Source organism: Protomyctophum bolini, assembly GCF_963924005.1.
Source record: "Protomyctophum bolini genome assembly, chromosome: 7".
NCBI lineage: Eukaryota > Metazoa > Chordata > Actinopteri > Myctophiformes > Myctophidae > Protomyctophum > Protomyctophum bolini.
The window spans coordinates 9,649,363-9,675,277 of NC_137868.1; the positions used below are offsets into that span (position 1 = coordinate 9,649,363).

Genomic DNA, 25,915 nt, shown 5'->3' on the forward strand with positions numbered 1-25,915 from the left:
TCTGATTAACCCATTCTGACCTGAGATCAGATTCTAAAAATGTCAGTCGTTCTTCGATTTTTCAAAAATAGCAGACCTACAAGCTCGTAGCGCGCCACTCGGTGGCGCGCTATGAGCTTGTAGATCTGCTATTTTTCAATAGCTAAAGCATAACATGATGCTAACACCAAAATGGGTTCCCGGTCAGAATGGGTTAAATTGTATGTATTGTATATTCGCGTCTGACCGTGTGTGTAGTCTGGCCCATGTGTATATTTATGTGCCGTACAAACGTGCATGCATTTATGCCCCTGTGGCTGCTTGCATGTGTGTCCGCGGATATCGACGGTGACAGATATATAATACAACCCGTGGAATCAGTGTTTACGTCATGCAGGCAGCTGAGGACAGAGATTTAGTGAAAATTCCATTCAGGGTTGCATGGCCTCGTCAACACGGACTACGTCGCCAGTTGTAATATCTTAGCAAAGATTACATCATTACAGCGGGGCAGATGAGAGAGAGAGAGAGAGAGGGAGGGAGACGATGAGAGTGCGGGGGAAGGTTTGGATTGGAGAGAACACCAATGCTCACCGTGAACTAAACGTCTAGCTATGCTTGGACGGCTGGAGTGTGAGTGGGACGGATGGTGACGACGAGGTGTACTTACACATTTGGCCGAGTCCTTGTCGACTTTCGCCTCTGCCTCCCAAAGGTGGTGGCCATCTATATTGACATAGGAATAATGGTGATTAGGGAAGATATTTAGCTCAATGATTCACTATGAAGAACAACATATAGGCTGCAAAGAGACAATTGCGCATACATACAGTCATTTCTACACTGTAAAGTCAATTTAATTGAGTGTGTCAATTTGGTTGCATTTGTACACACTTGGGGTTGCAATTGCATCAATTAACACTGAGGATTTTACTGTGTATTTTCCGTATCGAATTACTCATTTGATTACACTGAATAATATATTGTCATATCAGCTTTAGTCTGTGATTTTCATGTAAGATTAAGTTCCCATGTCTTGTAGGCATAGAGACAAGAGGGATATAGTTCTCTTTCCATCTAATAACCAGCATAGCGAAGGCCCACTACTTCTCCCAAATGCGCTTCTTATTTATGGTATACTAATCTCTATTTTTGGCACCCCTTTTAAAAATCCTCTATTCTTAACATAGCTTTAGTTATAAAAAAAAAAAGGAACAAAAAAGAAAAGTCATGCTTTCATTTGTTCTCTCTTTCTCTGTCATCTTTGAGCTTGTTGTGGTGAGGAGGAGGCTTTCCCTCGCCTGCCATGCAATAAAAGGGCCTGTGAGCTACTGCAGCTGTTGAGGAGCCTGCAGAGGCTCAGCTCGCATTCTTTGGCTTTTCCCTGTGATTTCATGCCACACCTTAGCGAACAGACGCGCTATACGGGCTCTGCTAGGGCAATCAGCACCGACCACACGGCCATTTTTTTTCTCCTTCTTCTTTTTTTTCTCTCTTCCTCCTTGCAGTGCCAATGACTCATTAGCACTACTGTCAGAAATAGAAGGGACACAGAGCGGCCTTTGTGTCTGACTGTGGCACAGTATATGGTCGACTGGCTGGGGGTTTGAGTGAGTCAGTGGCACGGCCACAGCGTGGCACGGCTTTCATGATGTCTTTATGGACGTACTGTACTGTAGCGACGCCATATACTGAACTGTACACCACAGAGAGAGAGAGAGAGACAGACTGCAGAGAGACAGACGAAAACCATGATAAGAGCCACTCGCCATATACAAAGAAAACTGACAGCGCAGTTGAGAGGATCTGGTAGATGTTAAATCCATTTTGTTACACAACAGTGTTTTTCACATCAAGCACAGATCTAAAGGAATAAAAGATCCCAGTCGCAGTTGGCCCGTTATTACTGAACTGTGTGTGTGTGTGTGTGTGTGTGTGTGTGTGTGTGTGCATGTGAGAGAGAGAGAGAGAGAGAGAGAGAGCAAATGTATGTGACTTTGTGTGAGTGGGGGGGGGTTGGTGGTCAACTTTATGATTCAGAGTGAACATCACTGCATATCACTTTCACAAAATGCTCATATTAAAACCACACGAAACAGAAAAAACAGACAGTGAAAGGAAATCAAGGGATTCCTTCTTTTTCTCTCCTCTTCGAGAATATTTATTTATTTAAACTTTGTAAAGCATCTGCCCATATGGGGGGAACGTATACAGAAATGTTCATTAGCGTGGTGAATATAGCGAGCACATGCTGTGCAGCTGTGTGATCCAGCAGGGTGACACGATGCCGCATGCCTACGGGGGTCGCACACCTGTGGGGCTGCGGCAGCGATAATAACGTGTGCAGGTGAGGGTGACGTGGTAAACCGTGACTGCGGTCACTGAGAGACCATTGACGGGAAAGAAGAGTGAGCACTGAAAGAGAGAAGGTCAGAGAGAGAGAGAGATGATCATTCCTCAAGTTACGGCTCTGGGAATGGGGAGGGAATCACGGCCGCCTCCACTGCACCGGGAGTCTCTCCAAGAGGGAAACCTTACACTCCGACGTCAACCTTCCACCAGTAAACATGTTTTTCAAACTTTTCGTCCTTCCTTCCTTCCCCTCCCTCTCCCTCTCTTTACCTTTCTCACACACACACACACACACACACACACACACACACACACACACACACACACACACACACACACACACACACACACACACACACACACACACACACACACACACACACACACACACACACACACACACACACACACACACACTCCAGCTTCCATCTGTCCATGTCTATAACCACTCCATCAGAATAACCAAGAGTAACCTGGTCCACTTCTGTTTTTCACCTCAGCCTGTAGTGGGATGCTGCCACATGTGGCATACCTCTGCAAGTCAGAGAGTGCCGTAGGACTGATAACCGCAGAACTTTCCGCTCCTGCTCCTTCCCTCTCTGCTGCAACATCTGCAAAACACGTCTGTTCCCGACAACACCTCCTTCTTCAGAGCCTCCGCCCACACATAGCACGCGTACACACACACACACACACACACACACACACACAAAAAGTACACGCGCACACATGCATATGTGCACAGATAGAGATACGGCACTCTTGAGTCTTGGAGCACATGCATGCAGATGCATGCACTGCACACAGCCATACACACACACACACACGACCGTTGGGATTTACACTTTCCATCGATTAAAGCTCCTCATATTTAGTATAAACTCCCTGCGTAATATCAACTATATCAACAGTGGTGCACACATGTGCAGGAATGCACACGTGCTTGCACACACATCACAGACACGTATGCAACTATATGGACGCACATTGCACACACACACATGCACGCCACACACACACACACACACACACACACACACACACACACACACACTTGTCATTGTCTGTGTGCTCAAGGGTGAATGGACCAGCTGTCTGTTGCTGCACATGACTCAGTTGTCAGAAGTAGTCCAACGAAAGTCTCAACGCTAATGCAGACAACGAGCCAAGAGAACACACTCATTCATCGGGTCATTAGACAGGCAGCGCTAGCAGCACATTTGGGTGAGGTTTTCTACCATTTGAACCACAATTAAAAAACAGTCTCCATGAGGACTCAAATGTTATTTCATTTCTTGGCAACAATATTTGTTGTTTATTTAGTAATAGCACAGCAACCACCACGTTGCTCTTAAATAGCACATAAACAAATCCTCCCATGTGTTTTATTCCCGTTGATTGCTTGGCCCTGGTAAGTGGAGAAAGACAACCACAGTGCTCAGTAACGACCACTCATGTATTAAGGAGCCACTGTTAGCTAATCATAGACATCCTTGTCCTTGTGGCGACCTTGAAGGCTTTTTTATTTATTATTATTATTATTATGATTATTATTTTGACATCATTGAGCGGAGGTGCATTCTCCTCCTACCAAAAACGTGAGGAAAGGAGCGTTCCAAAAACACAACAACTAAATGCTGTCCAAAGAATGTTCACTTTGGTGGTTTTTTGGGAATGGAAAATATGATTCAGGCTTAATTGTGGAGGCTCTCTTTCTCTTTTCTTGAAACAATCCAGCCTTATTCTGTAGCTCTGTCTCTTTTCCAAAGATTTTTTTGGTTTTTATATACAGCAAGTTTATTTTCCATTTTGGTACCAGCGTCTTTGCTGGCGTTTCCTGGCTCGAAAATAAAATGCTGCACTAATTTTACATGCATATTTTCAGGGCAGTTAACTTGGGGGTGCGGGACACTGCAGAGCAAAGCCAAGAAGGTCAAAGGCGTTGCCTGGTGACCCACACCAGGGGTGAGTCCCGACCCGCTCTGAAACACACATGAATGTCACGGTGTGTCAGCTGGTGAGGACCCAGAAGCAGAACCAGGCCGGCAAACTGATGCAGTCCAATATATTTATTGACATAAAAAAAAGTGTAGCAGGAATATACAAACATTGATTTATAATCTGACAAGGGAACACTGAACAGGAGGTTTAAATAGACTAGACACAGGTGCAACAGAACTACAATCAACACTGGGATTGGCTGGGAGACTAACAGGACACAGGTGGAGAAAACTAGTAATCACAGGGAGGTGAGACAAGACAGGCAAACACTAGGCAAAACAAGAAACACTAGGGCATCACTAATATTCACTACACAATAAAAGTACACACTTCTTGAGAATGAATCACCTGGGCCCTTCTGGTGGCTGCTGCAGCCTGAGATACAGTAGGTGCTATAGTGAATCTGCTACAAATTAAACAGGCCTGAGTGGAAATGACGGCCTTGACTGTATAGATGGAGAGAAAAAAGGGAGCATCTAAAGCCGGCTCATCAAGCTGTAAACATGAAAACATTCAACAATAATGACGTAAGGAGGACAGTCCAGACAGCAAATAAGACAGACTTCAAAGTCCTTGATCTGATTATTCTGCATCGAATAGACGTGGACCTTGAAGACGTACATCAAAAGACGTTTGACTACATCATCCACCTGTAGTAGATGTCTGATGCTGCTGCTGCAATTTCTGAGGAAACCAGAAGAAAATAATTGTACTCCTCTGTACTCAAAACACAAACATGTAACCACTAAAGAAACCTTGAACCTTGAATACTATTTGGCAAAACAGCGTTATGAAGTGATGCTGTATACTTATAGCAGATGATACCCACATCATCAACTGACTCATGTTAGTACTTATAACTTATAAGCTTGGGACATTGCAACATACAGTATACTGTAACACGCATATGAAGCAGTCAGGTGCGCATTCCCTAGTGGTTAAAGCATGTACTACATATAGGTTCTGATGCCTGGCCCGGCTTCGATTCCCAAGCCCGGCGGACCTTTGCATGTCAGTCCCAACTCTTCCCACATGCCCATGTTCACCAGTATCGTCACCACTGTCCGCCTCCCTGTCTCTCTCATACACATTCATTATCTACCACCATTCACAAATTTCATTCAAATTCCCTTGTTATCCACAAGGGGTGAATGTTAATTCCTTGGGTCAATTACGCTTGTATCTCCATTCCATCACAGGTTTTTTTTACATGCAAGTTGTTTGCTTTTCACTGCCCAACATTCGCTACGCGACTCCTCCGCAAGAGGATTCTTGGCAATACAAAGCAATGAACAATTCACAGTATAGGCTTGTCTCTAATATGGACGAATCGATATTCCTCATCTCAATCAACAAGAACACAACTACTTCATAAAAAAAACAATGTTGGCGTGACTAACACATCCACTGAAGTAAGATGTATTACATGCATTGCATAGATTATCATCAACTACAATGCAACATTCACGAGTTGGCATTCCAGTCTGGAGCCTCGGGTTGTGCCAAGCGAACGCAGGAATCTCCTGGCGGAGATTAGAAAGCCACAGTTCACAGATCAGACGTGGATCTAAGGGTGGAGGATGATTTCACGCTGGCTGTTATTCTGTGATCTGAGTAAGCGGCGTGGTGCCATAGGTTTGATTTTTTAACTACAAAAACAACAAAACACAAAGGCGGACATTATTTTCAACCACATTATAAGGTCTATGTAGGTAGGCTACTTCTTTGTTATGCCAATTAGCAAAAAACGAATCACACCCGTGTAAAGTAAAGGGCACTCTTAACATTAAACTCTGTTCATTGTAAATGGCATTTAATGTTTGTCTTAGTGACAAAACAAACATTAAACTCTGTCCATTGTCAATGGCGCTTTTAAGGTGTGTCTAAGGAAAACAAACTCCTCAAAAAAACAAGCTGATCTTATCTACAAGCTCACAATGAATGTGACACTTCACAACACATTGATCTGCAATTTTGGAATGCCAGGGTTAATGTTGTTAACATGCTTTTTTGAGGAGCGCCAGCCCCTCCTATGGCCAGCTTTGTGTACAGTATGTTTGTACCACATAATGTGATGAATAATTCATCAAATTATGTCAATCAATTATTGATTGGCTGAGCACGGGATGTGATGTATGATGATGATGATAAGAGCGCCCCTCACTTCATGAATGTGATTTTTTTTAATTAAACGGTTAAATTGTGCTATTAACATAAATTCAAACGCATCAGACATAATAAAGGCATGTATTTAATTCAGTCTGAACAGAAGCAAGGATAAAACATATCTCCACTGGCGAGAAGAATATCAAAAGCTGAGGAATGGATTCCTCCTCCCCATGCAGCAAATCCAACCTGTAGATCTGTAACTAAGAGTGGAGGGGGAGGTCACGCTCCTGCTGTGTCATTATTCTGAATTCACACCATGACCGCTATTTCACTTCAACGTTCTGACAAAATGTACTTAGAAAGGTGCTATATCAATTTCAGATATTTATTACCATAAGGCGATGATTTCACGATTCCATAGTTAACAATAACTAGATTACTATAGAGCGGTGCCAGTGCCCATTGGGCACTGTTTTGAAGTTCTTTGTCAGCATGCCCAAATATGGAGTCTGGCCCGGACAGAGGCCTTTTGTGGCAGTTCTGGTCAACCGTGGGTCCAACCGACTCGACACCGGGCACTGCACTCCATGTGGAACGCGTGTGTCGAATTTGATTACAGACATACACACACACAGAGACTTGGTGCATTTATAGATTATAGATTAGATTATAGATTAGTTGCGACATGAGGTGGAGCCGGCAAAAAATAAGGTGAAATTGTTCTCTGAGACATATTGGCAAGTGGCAACCCATCCAAAACTCTTTGTGGTGTGAACTAGTCATGGACTAATAGGCGTACACACCAAGGTGACACGGGGTGTGTCAGATGTTTTGTACACACCCGTTTAGCAGAAAAAACATTCAGAGCAAATCCACTAACACTGTGTGGTGTGAATTTGGCGTTAGGGTGGTGTTCTCGTGGCACTCCTAGCCTCAGGTGGAGGACAGTCTAGATGTCTCACTCGTGTGATAGCTGGATCACGACGCGAGATGTGTGGAGACCTGCCCAAGGCCCAGCTGGAGGATGTTACTTTAACTGAGTGGGACATTAATACAAAAAATAAGTTTAATTAAACCTCAGAGTTTTTGTAGAGTATAAACTATAGCTGGTTAGTTCAGAGTAGTATAATCAGAGCTGATCAATGATGAGACTTTCTATTCTAGTCACGTGGTCTAGTGGCGATATCTTCGTGATTGGTTGCATGGCCTCTAAGCCAACTAGCCCTATATGGCCAATGGGACAGTAAGCCCCACGGCCAATGGGACACTAAGCCCGCTCTCCTCTACCCCACCACACCATGACTAGAGACTGCAAACACAACTACAGAAAGCCCCACTAAGGTACAATATGCAAAGGAAGGGAATGCAAGCTGATATATAATGACTTTCATTTCTTGTTTGTTTGTTTCTTAACTATGAATGAGGCCCATGTTGTGGGCTCATTGTTGGTTGTCTACAGTCCTGAGTGGAGGGTGGTGGACTGACACACAGTGTACAGTAGCTGATATCTCCCTAAGTGTCATAATCTAGGCTAACTTTCCCCCCTGTTGTAGTCCTGCAGGCAGTCCTCCAGTAGGGCCAGATGTAAAAACTATCCCACTCACCAGGGAATTCCCTCCCCTTCCCTCCCCTCTGAGTCAGAGACAGTGTATAGTAGGCTTTCCCCAGCTATACCCCCCCCCCCCTCTCTCTCTTTTCCCTGCCTCGATCACTCCTTCCATCCACGGAAAGCAGGGCAAGCCAGAACACACACTCCACGAGGTGCGCCAGGTATGTGTTTCTGCTCCAGTGCCAGGCTAAACACACACACACACACACACACACACACACACACCCTATACAATAGAGTGTGCCCACATATCGAAATAGATACAAATCTGAAACACAAAAGAAGATGGAATGTCTCCTAGATACAGAGGAAAATATAATTATTTCCAAGACATAAAAAAAACACAATAATTACTGCCACAAAGAGTGTTTGCTTTGCAGCATAACAATGAAGAGATGAAAGTGCAAAGAGTCGATTATTATCTTGCTACATCCTAATTATCAAAACCCTTCTGATGGGTGTGGTCTGGGTTAGGGTTAGCTAAGGTTAAGATCCACTGATGGTACAGAGAAGAGATACAACATACACATCAATGGTTTGATGGTATAAAAACTATTCACCTACAGTACGAGAGATTTCATGCATACAAAAATGCACTACATATATTACTGAGACAGCAGACAATGGTAGACACTGTAGTTAAAACACATTGACTGCCAACGTGACGTAGATCTACGTAGTTTCACTCTCAAACCCAACGCTTGACTGCCACGGACGCTATACGTCACCTGGTGACGTAGATCTGGTTACGCTAGAGGGCGCCATAGCCCCATAGCCTGGCCCAGCCTGTGTGATTTCTGAGCACCCGCCAGCGGATAACACTGATGTCACCAAATAATAATGAATTGCATTTTTATAGCGCTTTTCCAAGTGCTCAAAGCGCTTTACAATGGTTCCTTCATTCATACATTGGGAGGTGAAGCGGCGAACAGTCGACGCCAGCGTCCTCACTTCCCACATTCACACACCAAGGGTGGCAAGCTTACACTGCAGACCGACTCATTGGAGGCAATGTAGGGTTCAGTGTCTTGCCCAAGGACACTTTGGCATGTGGACAGGAGGAGCCGGGATTTGAACCGCCGACCCAGGGATCATTGGATGACCTGCTCTACCTCCTGAGCCACAGCCGCCCTGAAATGTGGAGTGACGCCCCTCTGCACTGTTATTGGTTAGCGAAATACAAGGAAGTGTCCTTCCTATGCCACATTTTGCAGTGGGTTTCCCCAGGCTTTTCTTTTTGAGCCGAATGCGAATGAAAATAAAAGCCTGCGTACCGATAGGCTATGACTCTCAGAGAAGACGCTAAAGACACTATATTCCCAGATTGCGTTTTTAGTGAAAACAAGTCATATTCAATTGCCAATAACTAAAGAACGGAATATTGTTTTTAGTTTTTCCTTGTTTGTTTTTGGTGGTGGAAAGACTTTCCAACAGGACAAAGTCAATAGTTATTCATTCACTTAGGCAGTGGGATTTAAGGCTGGTAACAAAACTATACACAGAGTTTCAGTTTGCTTTATAGTATTTTGTATTTATATTTTTCCCATTTATTTCAACTTTGCTCTCCTCTCTATCCTCCCTGTGAGGGTCTCGTCTGTTCCGGTTCAGCCCTCTACAGGGAATCCCTTACAGATGACTCACTGAAAACACTTCCTACTGAACAGGCAAACAGGCCCGTGGGCTAACAACTAAACACACACAAACATGGCACACAGCACGCACGCACACACACACGCGCACACACGCACGCACGCACGCACGCACACACACGCACACACACACACACACACACGCACACACACACACACACACACGCACACACACACACACACACACACACACACACACACACACACACACACACACACACACACACACACACACACACACACACACACACACACACACACACACACACACACACACACACACACACACACACACACACACACACACACACACACACACACACACACACACACACACACACACACACACACACACACAGAGAACAGAGTTTGCATCAGTCAACATCATGCCGTTGCTGGTATACAGAGCAGTGGGGATATGGCTTTGGCATTTGAAACGTAGAAGTAATTATTTTTCAGGGCACATTAAGGTCTCCCACAGTGGCATCATCCAGGAGCTCTGCTCATTTGATACCCGGGCCCTTCCCAGAGGGGAAATGGGAGACAAGCAAAACAACACACGGGAGCTAGTGGCAGAGATGCACAAGGACGAGGTGACAGCGAAAGACAAACAGAACGTCAGCTGTTAATAGAAAAAAGTTGTTTTCCATTCATGTCTTTGTGCCATAAAAAAAACCCCAGAATGTTTTAAACCTTTTCACCAGAAGAGTGCCTTGTTTTTTTTTTTCCTTTGTTGTACAGAATTATATTTGTTTCTGTAAAGGTAAAATGCATTGGATGACAAATCCAAATAGATATTATTCATAGTACAATACATACTCAATTCATTTCATGCAGGCCTACAGTATTTACAACGTTCCATGCTAGCCGTTGGTTCGTTCCGTGAGATGTCACTCTTGGTCAAATGACGTTAACTGCAATTATTCACACAAGTTGGATCAAGTTGGATTAGAATGCAGTGGAGGGGTCGTCGGGCTGCTGTTTCTCAGGATTTGTGGAATTTTCTGGGAGGTGTTTATTGGAGTCAGTCTTGGAAAGCGAGCCTCTGTCCTGACCTTTGATGGCTGCACCAGTAATGGCTGTCACCACTGCGGCAACAGCAGTGATTGGTGTTGTGTTGTATCTGTGTGCGTGCGTGTGTGTGTGTGTGTGTATGTCTGCGCGTGCACGCCTGTGTGTGTGTGTGTGTGTGTGTGTGTGTGTGTGTGTGTGTGTGTGTGTGTGTGTGTGTGTGTGTGTGTGTGTGTGTGTGTGTGTGTGTGTGTGCGCGCGTGTCCCCGTGTGTGTGACTGTGTGTGTAGCGTGTGCGCGTGCGTGTTTCTCTCTTTCTGTGTATATGTGTTTGAGCGCGTGCATATTTCTGTGTGGTCTGTGCACGTGGTGCATTTGGTGAATGTGTGCATAAATATGTCTGAGTGGTTCTTTATGTGTCCGTGAGTGCTTGCGTGCGTGCACACAATTTTACTGTATGTAAGTGAGCAGTAACTATTGTAAGTGTGATGCTCTGCGTTTCATGGGGGACATTTAGTCATGAACTTTTCCAGAGGAAAATAACATGACAGTTATAGAATAAAATCGGTAATATAATTATATTTTATTGGTGCCTTTTTTCTTCGTCCCGCTTTTGTTCTCCTAAATCAACAATAAGAGAAGTTCATGATCCTTGATTGTGAAGCCAAAGCACAATATTCTGCCGTATATTTAGGTCATAAGTACTTTTCCACACTCCTACAGTATTAGCTCATAGTTAGTGACCATTAGTGGATGATGTGTGAGTGTCTGTGTGCGTGCGTGCGTCTGCGTGTGTGTGTACATCTGTAATGGGCTTTTGACTTGAGACCCTGGAAGTGGTGGGTCATTAAAACTTACATAAGAGTAGACAAAGTAGTCAGACAGACAATACAGACAGACAGAAAGGGAGGGAGGGGGGCATGAAAGGAATCCCTTTCCTTGCATACCTTCTCGGAAATATCTCTCTCTCTCCCTCTTTCTCCATCTCTCCCTCTCTTTGTCTGTCTCTCAGTCGTTCTCTGTGCCGCAGAGACGAAAAACAAACCACTGAAATGTTGATGGTAGGCAGGAGTGCGGGGATCCCACCAGCTCAGAACTCCGCACACAGGCTAATGTCTTTAGCGGGTATCAGGGGTATAGGTGAAAGGAGGGGTATGAGCGTGTGCAGGAGTGGAGGAGCAGAGAAATAAGAGATCGTCCACCCATAGCATAAGAAGGAAGCGGTCCACCAGAGAGAACGAGAGAGAGAGAGAGAGAAAGAGAGAAAGAAACAGAAGCAATAAATGAAAGAGGGAAATACAAGCCGGTAGGGGTCAAGGAGAAGGCAGGAGGCAGCGGGTGGAACAGAGAAGGTGTGTCAGAAGGGCTTTCCTCTCCTCTCCGGGGATCCCCTCTGTGACTAAGTGGAGACAGGGAGGCCCCCCAACACATTAACAACTAAAGCTGCCCTACCATTGCCCCTCGCTCTCACCCTTAACCCCGGCCGGCTCTAAGGGCTTGAGGGGTGTTCTCCAGTGGTGGACAAAGTATACTCAAGTAAATGCTCAAGTATATTAGATATATTACAAAGTACATGCTCTTTTTTATATAAATGCATTGCATAGACCTTCAGAAAAAAATAAAATAAAAATGATTGAAATAGAGGTTAATTCATAATATACGTATTTCTGTCATTTCTGTTAGGATCCCTAAGATAGAAATCTGGTGTAGTTAAAAGTACAATATTTGTATTTGAAATATCGCAGAGTAAATGTAGTTATACTGCCCGCAGCTGGTGTTCTGAGGTCAAGGGAGACTTTTGGGGCAGATTAGGGTGATTGGGGGTAATTGGGAGTATGTATAGGGGGGGATGAGGAAGAGCTGATTGCACGGCAGGGAGTCTCCTCACGTACGATATACTGCTAAAGCCACTAAAGAACACTGGCCAACCCCCATTTTCCGAGATTAGGAGCAACACCTGACAGGGAACTCACTGCAATGCCCTTTACAGCTGTGACACTGGCCATGAAGTTAGAACCAAACATATCAAATAACCCCATCTTCCTTCTATTAAAGTTATGGGTTTTCCTGTCCTGAACAGGATGTCCGATCTATACTCCTCCTGGGTTACAACCCCCTTGCACAGTCAAATCTTTGAGGGTTAATTTAACTCTGAAAGTCTACGCAAATGGAACCGAGACCAAGATCTCTTTCAGCAGAGTAAAATGAATGCTCTACATTTTGCTGTGTGGTTGGAAAGACTACAGTACTACAGTATGTAGACAATAGACACGTATAGGGAATGTTGTAGCCTACATTACAAGACCAGAATTAGTGTCGCTGCTCCTCACTTGTGTGAGAATTAAATGTAGTGTACGTGATATTGTTTTGGTTAAAATGTTATAAAGCTCTAACTATAGACTGCTATAGAATGTTTGTTCAATAAGCGTTTCTTCAGCTCTTTAATAAACTATAAAACTATCATTCTAGCCAATCGAGAGTACCCATCTATCAGCTTCATTGTTCATCCTGTATGAGTTCTCTCCTGATAGGATGAAATGGGTGCAGTACTTAGTTCCGACCAGCCATTGGTCCGACAAACGACAACCTACCTCAAACCCTAACCTAACCATAACCGCAAGCACGGGAGCAGCGCATGTCAGACTAATGCTCCGTCTGCATTATGTGCAGATCCCAAAATTGTTATCCAAATTGGTATCCAGACCAGAATGGATAACCCTGTTACTGAACAAACATATCAATGACTGCTAAAAGAATACAGCAATATTTCAGACTCAGAAAAGTATAACAGCAGACAGCAATACACCGCTGAACCTTTAGCTCTGGGGAACTGCTCTCTTCAATCAACAAAGACAAAACAACAGTTTGTCCTTTTCTAGTGGCATTTTTACTTCCAGCTCATCATCACCATCACCATCATCATCATCAGAATTATCATGTGTTTTTACAATCAATCAGGCTCTGCTAGGGGCCACCATTTTTGACCTTCTCCTGTGATTCCCTGGGAGCCATCAAGGAAATGACCATTTGGTAAACTTGATCACCGGTGCCTTCGTCATTGCTGCCTCCCACGCGGGGAGGAAGCATACGGCCGCAATACGAAGAACAGGAGCGCTAAGCATGATTCACTGATGATGGAGAGCCGAGGGCCCATCCAGGCCTCTGCATTGAGAGGCTATAGTACTCTAGATGGAGAGCAAGAAGATGGTGAAATAGGAGGAGCAGAGTGCTGCAGCTGGAAGAGAGGGTGAGAAGGAGTGAGAAGGGAAGAAAGACAGAGAGTGAGAGTGAGAGGGAGGGAAGGAGAGAGACAGTGCACATGCCCCGGTTGTGATTCATTCCTTAACTTGTGGTGAGCGTCAGTGAACAGGCAATGGAAAACTTCAGCAAATGTAAATACGCTTTGGTTAAAAATATAGTGCCTTAATGCACACCACATGTGGCTCCCTGGCAAGACCCGCTCTATTTTGACGGGAGGAGAAACTGAGGGAACGCAATGAAGAGAGAGAGAGAGAGAGAGAGAGAGAGAGAGAGAGAGAGAGAGAGAGAGAGAGAGAAATTCAGAGAGAGAGAAAGAGATTCAGAGAGAGAGAAAGAGATTCAGAGAGAAAGTGGAGTGGAGTGGAAGAGGAGAGAGTAAGTGGTATAAAGTGAGTCTATGTGACTTTGTCTTACCTTGGGCTTTCTCCACAAACACCACCTTGGAGTCAGGGAGGAAGTTGAGGCCACCGAGAAGTATCTTCTTGCCCCCCGTGGCTGGGTAGCTGTCCAGACTCTGCTTCTCCACCAAGGGAAGCTCCTGAGCTGAGCGCTGGGCTGTTTTGAGGGATTACAGTAGAAAACAAAAATTAGCACACTCAGTCTGTATATTATCACAACGATTCACAGTAAGAAAGTACGCCCTGAGGAAGTCATGAGTCTTGACACCGAAACACGTCCGTGTAGCTGTTAAAAGTACCAAAAGGACTAGCTATTACTTTGTTACTGTTTTGAGGGGAACAACGAAAGGTGTGTGCACATCAGCGATCTCTATTAAAGCCAACGTGAACCGACCGCCTGATCTCCATTCACTCCCAGACCTCCGGCGTTACCACCGGAGCAGCGCACAGCCGCAGAACATCAGCTCTTGGTTAGAGCTCGCTTGCTTATCAACTTCATAATGACTATTTAAGGAGTGCTCACTAAGTGTTTTCAGACAACAGCTGTGATACGAAATGCCGAAAAAGAAGAGATTGATCAAAACAATATTTTCGCGGTGACGCAGTCAGACGGAGAGTCATTATTTTTGCCTATGGGTGAGTCACACAATACGCACCACCTGTCTCTGTGTTTTATGAAAGCGGCGAGCTAGTCACCCATTGGTTACTGCGACCCGGTTCACAGGCAGAGTCAGTGAGCACATTGCTATGCATTTCACCCGCAATAATCCCAGCATCCTACACATTTTATTGTAACGTTTCACACTGTAATAGCAAACCTCTGGCACACAAACGCTGTTGAAAAACCTCGCACTTTGGTAAAGAGAGGTTGTCCCATGATGATTAAAATCCCCTACAGGTTACCATTGGATCTCGCATCATCGCCAATAAACCACGATGCCAGCGCTTTCTCAACATCTAAAGCTTTGCTGAGTCCTTACGGTGCACATTACATCACACCTTATATCGACGACTGCCTCACAAAAGACACAGAGGTTCCTTTCAATTCGTTCGTCGAAGCCTGCCAGATCTGGGCCCTGGCAGCCGACCTTTGAGAAACGTGTGCTAATGGGGGAGCCCTACCACAATAACCTACGCATGCAGTCATAAAATGCACTGTGAGATAGATAACACATGTGTCTGGCATCATGCACAATGCATCTATTGCCTTGGCAAATTGGTTTTGATCATATAAATCTTATTAGGTACAGAGGCACTGAATTTGGTCAGGTAATAAAATAGTAGCGGGGCTCATTAGATTAGGACAATAGATGCCACCTCATGCTGATGTGCTTGCCAAGACTTGAGCTTGCCAGATTGTGTGTGCGAGTGCGTGTGTGTGTGTGTGTGTGTGTGTGTGTGTGTGTGTGTGTGTGCGCGCGTGCGTGTGTGTGTGTGTCTATTCATAATATGAATATACAGTACAGCCATATATTATGTGTATACTGTAAGTGCATTCAAGCTTGATACAAAAGTGTCTTTGTGTGCCGGTGTGCAGGTGTGCATGTGTGCGTCCGTGCGTGCATGCATATAGTGTGTTAGACTCACAGCACTCGATGGGGTTGGAGGAAGCCTGTAAGGACACCGTCCTGCCGTTGGGCTGGGTGATGTGCACACGGAACACCATCCTCACTCGCGTGTTCTTGCGGCCGATGTCCGTCTCTCCCTTGCGCAGCTCGATGTCCGAGTTACGCAGCTTCAGAATGCCAGCGCAGTCGATTCTGATGCACAGGGGGATGAAAAGGGCAAATCCTCGGTTTCAAAGCAGAAATAATTGCAACATTCAAAAGAGAAAGGTACATTTTTATCTCTTTTTAGACCTTGTAGATTTAAGGTATGGGAGTTAGTGATGTGATGTATTAACTAAAGCCCGCCCTATGCTAATTGTAGGGTCCGATTACACATTGGCTGCATAACGGCCCATGCCAATCTTAACGACCAAACCGATGTATCGGTTGGGCTCTGCTCTGGTGTTAACTTGATGCATGACTGAAATCATTCTGACATAAAGTAATGGGAGAAGGAGTTCATAAAAAACGGTTCAACGGAGAGACTAAGCATGTCTCACAGTCCTCACATATTAACCTATTCACTGGCCAAGACAGCTGACATCATTAAAAGTACTCCTCCTGTCCCTTTTCTTTGCCCGTTTATCACTTGTGCTTCTCAAGTTCCGATCAGCAACCACGTCCCTGCCTCCGCGCGAGTGTCAGACACCTCCAGGTTATCTGCAGAGGGACGAGCTCCAGAGAGGCCTTCCAACGGCCAGGGTCTGCTTGCTCATCCTGCGATGGGGCCTCGCGCCAAGTGTTTCCTTATATGATTTACCACGCTGATAATGTCAATAAATATGATTTGCATTCATCCCGCGTTGCAAAACCTCAGTTAAGTTGAAGTGGCTCTGGCTTTTGCTCTTAGGGTTAAGTCTAGATCATAAACTTCACAATTTCACCTTAGGACACCCAATAAATTTAGGCACAATTGGAGCTCATTTTCTATTTTTGTTCCTTTTTTACGTTTTCATTGAGTGGGTCTTTCCCCTTTTACTGAACGGCCAAACTGAGACGCGAGTATGGTTTTCCACGCGACGCGGCCAGTCCCCGACTATAGCGTTAAGGATGGATCACACATTGGAAGTCCAGCGGAACACAGCCTGCACGTCATCCCCAATCTGCGGCTTCTTCAAAGACACAGTTTGGACATTCATTACTTAACGTCACAGATTTAACAGTCCTGCCTGCCACAGAATTAGTGGGTCTCCGGAGGGATCTTCAGGGCTTGAGCTGAAGACAAGACGCGTGTGCACGCACGCACACACAGAAGTGCACGAACACACGCACACGCAGACTGCTGTCATAGAGCTCTTTCCAGTGGAGAAAACCCATTGGCTTTAGTCGGTATTCTCTCAACCACTTTATAGCTGTCTGACTGCAGCGAGCCTGTCCGCTCCCTTCGCACCATTTGAGCCTCACACTTTCAACGTTTCAAACGTTTACAGCTTAAACCTTCACTAACTGTTGCCACATTTTTCGCAGTAGAAACTTTCTTCTTTTTTCTTTTTTTTTCTCAAATCAAGCTCCCTGTCTTTATTTATTTTATGGTATTTGATATTTTTGGTGGGGATATGATTTCCCCCCCCCCCACCCTTCCTTAGTGGAAAAAGGCATCAGTTTTCACGGTGGCCTTTCAAGAAATTAGAATAAGACCAAAAAGGTCCTGGTAAAAAACAAAAAAAACAAAAAAAATGCATGGGATATGGTTTGGCATTTCAATTATTTTACATTGAAGCTTTTCGGGCACTATTCCTGGAACATGGTAAATGTCAAGTTTTATACAAATCTATTTTTCCTTCTTCACTTTGGTTTGCAGAATTTGAATAAATAGGAAGAAAGAAAAAAAAAAATAAGAACCCATACACATAACGCTTACAGCGAGCTCTTTAGCGACCATGCATGACGTAAGTGTTCAGTCACGCAGTTATGCTTTTAAAACAAACAGAGGATGATTGGACCGTCATGCACGATTTTACTGTCAAATGACTGCTGGAAAGGACTGTGCACTGTGGAAATCCTCAGCGTTAATTTAACTCAAAAAGCGTACGACTATGGAACCAAATGGAACCGTAAGGGTCCATTTGGTTTCGTTTGTACACTCTCCGAGTAAAAGGAACACTCCGGATTTTGCCGTGTGCAGTCAGTCTCCATGGCCTATATAGTATGAAATGTGGGGCAGTTATTTCTTTAACACAGGGGCGGTGTTTATATTAGATGAAAGTGTTAGTCTTCTGTGACAGCCGGGTAATAAGAAATACCAATGTAGCCTTTTTCTGTGCGTCTTTGTGTCTTTCTTGTAAAGCGATGACAGTTTAAAAAAAAAAAAAACATCATAGTAACTGTAGCAACAGTATATTCTATATACAGTAGGATAACCACTTGTGTGGATGTTTTGTTGTTGTTTTTTAGCAACAAATATAATTGCACTCGGTGGTATTTGCAGAGTAGGCGTTTCAAAACAACAACTTCCACGTACTACGGTGGATGAATTATAGATAGATCTCCCGTAAACACATTGAATCATTGCGCTGTCTCTGCATCCCACACAGTCAGACCAAAAAAAGTGCTGGTGAAGGAGAGGAGTGTTGGATGTGGTGTTATCAAGATGAGCTGCTTTAGCACATCCATGGAAACACTCAGTCACAGTGTGTGTGTGGGGGGGGGAGAGAGACAGACAGACAGACAATGCAGACAGACACCGTGAGACACTGCGAGAGAGAGAGAAAGACAAGCCAACCTTCAGGTTTTGTGCTATTTTCACTACACTTCCTTCAAGCATCGAGGCTATAGGACAAAGGGGGAAAAGAAACATCCTCTCTCTGCGTTTTCATAATATCAAATGTATTCCCCTGTGATGTGTGAAGTTTAATAAGAGGGGTGTCCTGGTGTTTTCCCAGTCTAAATATGATACAATGTGAAGCATACAGTGGTATTGTTGGAAATGGTACTGTAAGGAAATACGAATGTAAAAATCAACCATGCCCAACCAGAAAAGGCCACTTTCCAGTCAAAAGTCTCTCATGTCTCATAACGTTACCCAACTGTACCTTTGTAACCTTCCGCAATACTTAAACAAAATGTTAAAACACTCCCTAACTTAATGGATAGCCATTAAATCCACATCAGCCTTTATTTTCTCAAAGTATATTTCACGATTTGAAAAACACGGTGCAGAATCAACCTAAGGTGGTGAGGGCCTTATATAACCTTGGTTGAGATAGAGCTGTTTTATTCATAACACACAGTCCTGGGCCCCGGGCCAGCTAGCAGCTCCACTGAAGCCCACACCGGAGCCCCAGGACGGGAGCTGCTGCCTGGACACACTGCAGAGCTCTACGGCCCCTTGAACTACTGCTGCAGGCCTGGAGCAGCAGAGCAACACCGGTTTGCATGCAAAGCCAGTGGACTGACTGAACAGTGTTAATAATGTAAAAAAAATGCTGTGTTTATAAAATACAGTTCTGTACCACTACCTAGTAAGAAAATACAGTAATGTACTAATGTCAGACGGGTCACAGGTGTCTCTTTTCCTTTGTCAAAACTAATTCTCCCCATACTTTAGTGTAGAAAAGTGAATGTTCGGCCTGGGCCATGGCTCAGCGGTCCAGGCACCTTGGCTGGTAATCCAGTCTGGCACCGTGTACCGCGGGTTCGACTCCCGATCCCGACGGCCTTTACTGCATGTCTTCCCCCCCCATATCTCTCCTGTCAGCCTACTGTCTGTCCCTCCATAAAATATATAAAATAAAGGCAGAAAGCCACAAAAAGCCACATTAAAAAAAAAAAGAAAGAAAGAAAAGTGAGTGTTCAAGGCCTGCTCAAAAGCCTGTACTGGGACGAATAAGTGTGTGTGAATGTGTGATTAGGTGTGTGTGTGTTGGGTGGGTGGGGCATGAGGGAGGAATGGGGACAAACAGACAATGGAGGGAATTGCGGAGGCTTTAAAGGAGCACTCACATGGCTCTCATGTTGTTCTCGGGCAGAAGGGGGATCTCCAGGACCTTGGTGTTGGACTGCATGACCTCGTGGCTGGCGGTGGAGACGGTCTTGCCGGTGATGCGGTGGACCTGGTAGAAGGCGTGCGGTCGCAGGAGGCGGTCGTCTGCGGTCCCGATGAACAGCTGCAGGGTGAGCGGCTCGCTCTCCATGTAGCCGTAAAGCTGGTGGGAAGAACAAAGGCACGCCAGGTGAGAGCAGGCTTTGTATTTTAAGACCATACCCCGCCTCCCCTCCTCCTCCCACCACATTTCTACAAGCCCTCATTTGGCAAATAGAGAGCGAACGCACATATTTGGCTACCGAGAGTCAAAGCCGCCTTTAATAATGGCTCTAAGATGGTGAGTGGGGCTCCCCCGGAAAAGAAGCACCCCCTTTGTTGTGTTTGTTTTTCGGTTGGTTTGGAGACGCCCTTTTTCTTTTAGTTTTTGAGTTATTTGTACATCCCTTCAGGGGGAGAGTGTTTTTGATGTCTCTCTCTGGGTCTGTCTGGAGTGGAGATCTCCCGGAGACGTTGGCTTCCCATCACTTCCACTGTTCATTAAAAATCTCACAGCCTCCATAAAAAAGCAGTGCCATACAGATATGCATGCAGTCAAGGTTGACTCAATGGAAAGTGACCCTTTTCGGGGGGGATAACATTGGAAACCAGGACAGTATCACTTTCATGTCCCGCCATAAGTGGTGAAGCACACAATTTATGACAACCATGGAATTGATTAACAAGCACCTAATGCTATACGTATAAAGCGCGTTGCATCCATATAGGGTGGGACCACAAACAGTAAGCTATATCGCCTCTTTAAAACTTGGCTCCGCTATTAGAGGCAATAAACTGGAATATCTTGAATTATTCATTGCATTTTCTCTTTAATGTGTTCACCAATATCTCAGCAGTCCAACACTGAGATCATTGCATGGCTGCATGTGTTCAATAAAGTCATGGTACACACAATATAAAAATTCCTATCTTAATGACAAATTAAGGTCAACTGTGATACACATGCGGTACAGTACAATGCACGTGCGTGGATTTAAAATAAAAAATAAGCTATATTGCTATATAGGCGTTGTTGTGTACGTTGTTAGTTAGTCTGACTTCTAACATTTAATTCGATTAAACTTGTGCTTTACAAGAGCTTTACAAGATCAATAAAATGTATAGGCTACCAAATATATGCAATAATATGAGATCCATAGATGTGATCGTCTTAACCCATTTAGGCCTGACCTTTTCTGATTTTTTCTGAAAAACTATATTTAATTGGCCACGGACGCCCTTCTAAAAATATGTAGTTCCAGGGACCCTCCAGAAAGAAATATTTGAGTTAAAAACACTCGCTCTGAAAGAATATATACATTCAAAGATCTGCGCCACATCATGTTCACGATTTTCCAAAAAATAGCAGAAACAAGCTTGTAGTGCTTCACCCGGTGGTACACTATGAGCATGTAGATCTGCTATTTTTCAATAGCTAGTATAGTATAACATACAGTAATGCTTAAAACACTGCCGTCCAGGATGTCTTAAAAGGCTCAGAGGTGCCAACAGTAGCATGCAGACCGGAGCCTTCTCCCCAGCCCTCTGGCCAGTTATGAACATGCATTATGATTTTCATTATGGCTCAGAGACGGCGTCCCACCGAGATGAAAGAGACTCCTGTATCAGGACAACCACTTCAAACAGGTACCCACTTCCTCTACCTAGCCACCATTAGCTGCTACCGCTCTCCAATAAAAGATCAAATCATAAGGGGGGGGAGAGGAGTGGAACGCCGCCGCATGGAGTTTTTTGTAAAGTGCTGTTGACTTTGGGGCTTGAACACTGCTTCGGAATCCAGCGACCAAATATGAGCAGTGCTTGGTCATTTTCAGAGCATTTTTCAGAGCATCTGTTTTCTAATAGTGCCTAAAGTAACACGAATGTATGATTTAACAAAGTGGGTAATGGGGTCAGGAAATTAAAACACTGGCATGGTTGGTCGATTCCATAGCGTGGTATGCATGGGGCAAACCGATACAGTACTTTGTGTGATTTCCGACCAGACTAATTTGCCAACCAAATTCTGTTCTCATTCCTTGCGGAAACCAAAATGTGCACCGTGGACCTCCCAAGATATGCTTGCGCGGTTTCAATTTTCAATGTCCATATAAGTGTTTTTTATAAAATAAGAGCATGTCAATGCGGGTTCGGGTCGGGAGCCTCCCCAATCTGTCAGAAAAGCGGGGGAACCCATTTGGAATAAACACAAGAAGTCTTAAAAGACAGAGATGGACCTCCAAGGATCAAGACAACCCAGGCTCTTGACCACATGTGAGATGGCCATAAGACATCACTTACGTCAGACAGGTCCGACCAAACAATGTCCGTCAGAGTAACAGAAAAATCCACAAATTGCTCAATTACCTCAAGCACACAACCCTATCATTTCAGATCCACTTTCTTCAAGCTCTGTCCGGGCAGGGGGAAAAAAATGAAAACATCGGATCTCCCGAACGAAATAAAAGCCCCCACCCCCCCCTGTTTATCTTTCAGAACGAGTCACGTGACAAAATGCAGACCACATGTAACCTATGACATAATCTGATTAATGGCTTTATAATTACCTCGGTTTGAGGGCAGGAGGGGAGATTGGAGAGGAGGTGGAGAACGATGTCATGAGGACGCAGTCTTTACCAATTTGTACCGCGGTGTCATGGACACAGAGTGGTGGGTAATTTGTCTAAAAAACAACTTGTCTGGATACTGTAATAAAGACTAAAAAATTAACTATTTTTCACACGCACACACACACACACACACACACACACACACACACACACACACATTTCGATTTCTTTATTTGAATCCACAAATTACAATTAATTTTACAAGGAAACAAATATAACGGGGTTGACAGTTCATGTTCACTTAAGGATACACATGGCACCTCCTTCTCCACACAGACAAACTGCCTATAACAGACGAGACAGAACAGTATTTGGCAAGTTGTTTGGCTTTGCTTTTTGTCATGCCAGCTATTCTTAGGCCACTCATGGTCAGTTTATGCACATGGCCCAGGCTTCCGAATATCAGTATGGCAAATCTACAACGATACCCCAAGTTTGTTATGCTTCCAAGTAATGGTTGATACTTAGAATATTTATCTTGGAATGCCTGGTCCATGTACAAATCAAAGACACAGCCCACCTCCAGAATCAGGACCTCCTTGTGTCTGGTGTCAACAAAGACAACATCAGGTGTATTCGGGATGTTAGCAAAGACATCGCATGCACAGCTAAACCAATCTGGTAACACTCTTGAGTGTTTATACATTGCTGCACTAGATGGCACATGCTTTCGAACTGCATCAGACACTAGGTCAACAATCCGGTCGTGGCGAGCAATATATAAGTTTTTGTATGCACTACATCCATTTGTTATGTGTGCAATGGATTCTAGGTGTTGTTCAGAATCATGATGGTTTATACAGAGTGGAGTGTGGGTGTCGGGATACCAGATTGACAGATTGTACTTGGTTGGTAATACTTGTAGTCTTGCTTTGATGGTAAATTTTAAAACATCCTCCCCAATAGCAGCATTTTTGTACATCGAATGTGAAACAGAGTGATCAGCTGAATCAACACAGGCCAACTTTCCCTGCAGTCGAAGGCCACGCCAATGTTCTTTGGCTTCAGTCTGTTTCGTGCTAAGCAGAACCCTTCTTGCCGTTTCTTCCTGTAGTCTAGTGTCCCCTCCCTGGTGGGTGAGGGTAGCCTTCACTACCACGCTGGAGTCTGTAATTAATCCATCTGAGATGGGCACATTTTCGTTGTTTCACACACACACACACACACACACACACACACACACACACACACACACACACACACACACACACACACACACACACACACACACACACACACACACACACACACACACACACACAATTTCTCTGGATACTGTTAACTCTATAGCATCCCTATTCTGGCCATGTCATAAATGTCGGAAATAGACAAATATTTGGTAAAAAAAAATTAATAAGCCAACATTTGGCTAAAAGGTCACAACATGTTGGGATGCATTATACTGTGGATCTGCTATTCTCGCCATTGACAAACAATTAATTAAAGGATGTCTTCAGCCACAACTTGGCTGAAGCGCGTTGAACTTCCCTTTGTGACTAGAGTGCACTGTACTGTACGGTATATATTGTAACAGTAGTAGAACATTTGGTGTCTGTGTGTGTGTGTGTTCCATTTTCTCCTCAGTACTTCTTCGTCAATATTAATTATTTTGTACACAAGGGCGATATGGCCGTCCGCATCCATACGAGTCCGTAATCTAACCACCAGCCGTTATCTGGCTTTGGACGTTGTGTGCATGTGACTCGAATTGTGTCCCCTACTACGCTTTGATTCAGATATCAAGGGAGCGGTTGAATGGCAAAGCCAGGCTGCTGTCATACGTCTCCAGCTCGCTATAGCGGCCACTATTTTTTTACTCCACATAGTGTCTCTAGCAGCTGTCCTGACCTGTGCGCGCGAGTCACACATGCTAGTCATCAGTGAGTGTAGGCTCGGGGGTCAGGAGCTTCTTGAAGTCTCCGTGTCCCACGAGAGCACTTCATCCATGCGGTGATCTCACCAGCAGACCCCGCTCTGCTTGTTATATTTTACTTATGGTGTCACCAGAGGTAATTATCCATAGCCGCACATGCTACCAGTTACTTACACGTAGACCTATCTAGCCCATTCTGACCGGGCACCCATTTTGGTGTTAGCATCATGTTATGCTTTACCTATTGAAAAATAGCAGATCTACAAGCTCATATCGCACCACCGAGTGGCGCGATACGAGCTTGTAGGTCTGCTATTTTTGAAAATTCGAAGAGCGACTGACATTTTTAGAATCTGATCTCAGGTCAGAATGGGTCAATCAGATCCAGTGTGTGTCCAGTGGAAACCTCGTATGAATCTGATCTCAGGTCAGAATGGGCTAGAGGGGAGGGAGGGAGAGAGAAGAAATAACAGCAAACCCGCCGATGCAACGCATGCAGAGGAGCCGTGAGCATGAGGTACACATCTCCGGGAAAAGAGAACGAAGAAAAGATGGAGATTTAAATTGCATGACGTTCCTTTATGTTCCTTTGTGATTTAATAAAACGCAGGCGGCCGCGCTACAAATCCATGTCCTCGGTCGCTTTTGAAGCACCAATCCCCCCCGTCCCGTCCCGTCCCTGTAAACTTGTCCTCTTAATTTCTCAGTGACCTCTCAACCATTACCTCAGCCTCCACGTGGCCCGCTTGGAGAGCCCAAAAGAGAGACAGAGAGAGAGAGAGAGGGGGGGGGGAGGGGGAGAGAGAGAGACAGAGGAGACGGGAGGTCTCTGAACCCCCTTCACTCGTCTTGCGGTAGCGCCGCACTATAGTAGTGACGATGGCGTCCTCTCTCACTCGAAAGCCGCGGTGACCTCATGGAGGAGAAGGAAGTGATTAATGAGGTCAAACACAGCGCCGCTCAGTGACGCTGGCCTTCCCGAACCAGTGAAGGAACGCGGTCAGACCCCCCCCCCCCCCCCCCCCCCCGCCCCCGATACCTTTACCATATGTGCTCCCATGACCCCTCTCTCCCTATAGGCTTCCCTTCTCTCTCTCACTTCGCCCCCGTGATGCACGCTCAAGTGCACGCCCCGAGACGGGTGCACAAAACGTACTTCTTCATTTTATCCTCAAAGGGGTAATAAGCTTGGGGGGTGGGGGGGGTGGGGGAGCTGAGATCCCGCCAGTAAAGTTGTGGGCCAGCGATCGAAGCTTCACACATATACACACACACCTGTGAACTCCACTTCATATCTCCCTCGCCCTCCCTCTCCATGTGAGGTTGGATGAGGAGAGGGAGTTGGGGGATGATTGGGGGGGGGGGGGGGGGGTGGGGGGGGGGGAGGGACTGTGCGTAATCTTGACCAGATGAGC

The 25,915-nt window shown here is 45.0% G+C and overlaps 1 protein-coding gene across 4 annotated transcripts in view; it reads right to left on the bottom strand.

Moving 5' to 3' along the window:
• Positions 1-25,915, bottom strand: part of LOC308319006 (nuclear factor of activated T-cells, cytoplasmic 1-like) — a 79,164-nt gene that overhangs the window by 36,722 nt on the left and 16,527 nt on the right. For 3 of the 4 annotated variants that reach the window (XM_080768789.1, XM_080768788.1, XM_080768791.1), the window contains exons 4-7: positions 19,919-20,121; positions 15,957-16,129; positions 14,386-14,526; positions 650-705 (exon numbers count right to left, since the gene is read on the bottom strand). In XM_080768789.1, the coding sequence (XP_080624915.1) occupies positions 650-705; positions 14,386-14,526; positions 15,957-16,129; positions 19,919-20,121 (573 nt within the window). The remainder of the gene's footprint in view (positions 1-649; positions 706-14,385; positions 14,527-15,956; positions 16,130-19,918; positions 20,122-25,915) is intronic. The other variant, XM_080768790.1, reaches the window with a different exon arrangement.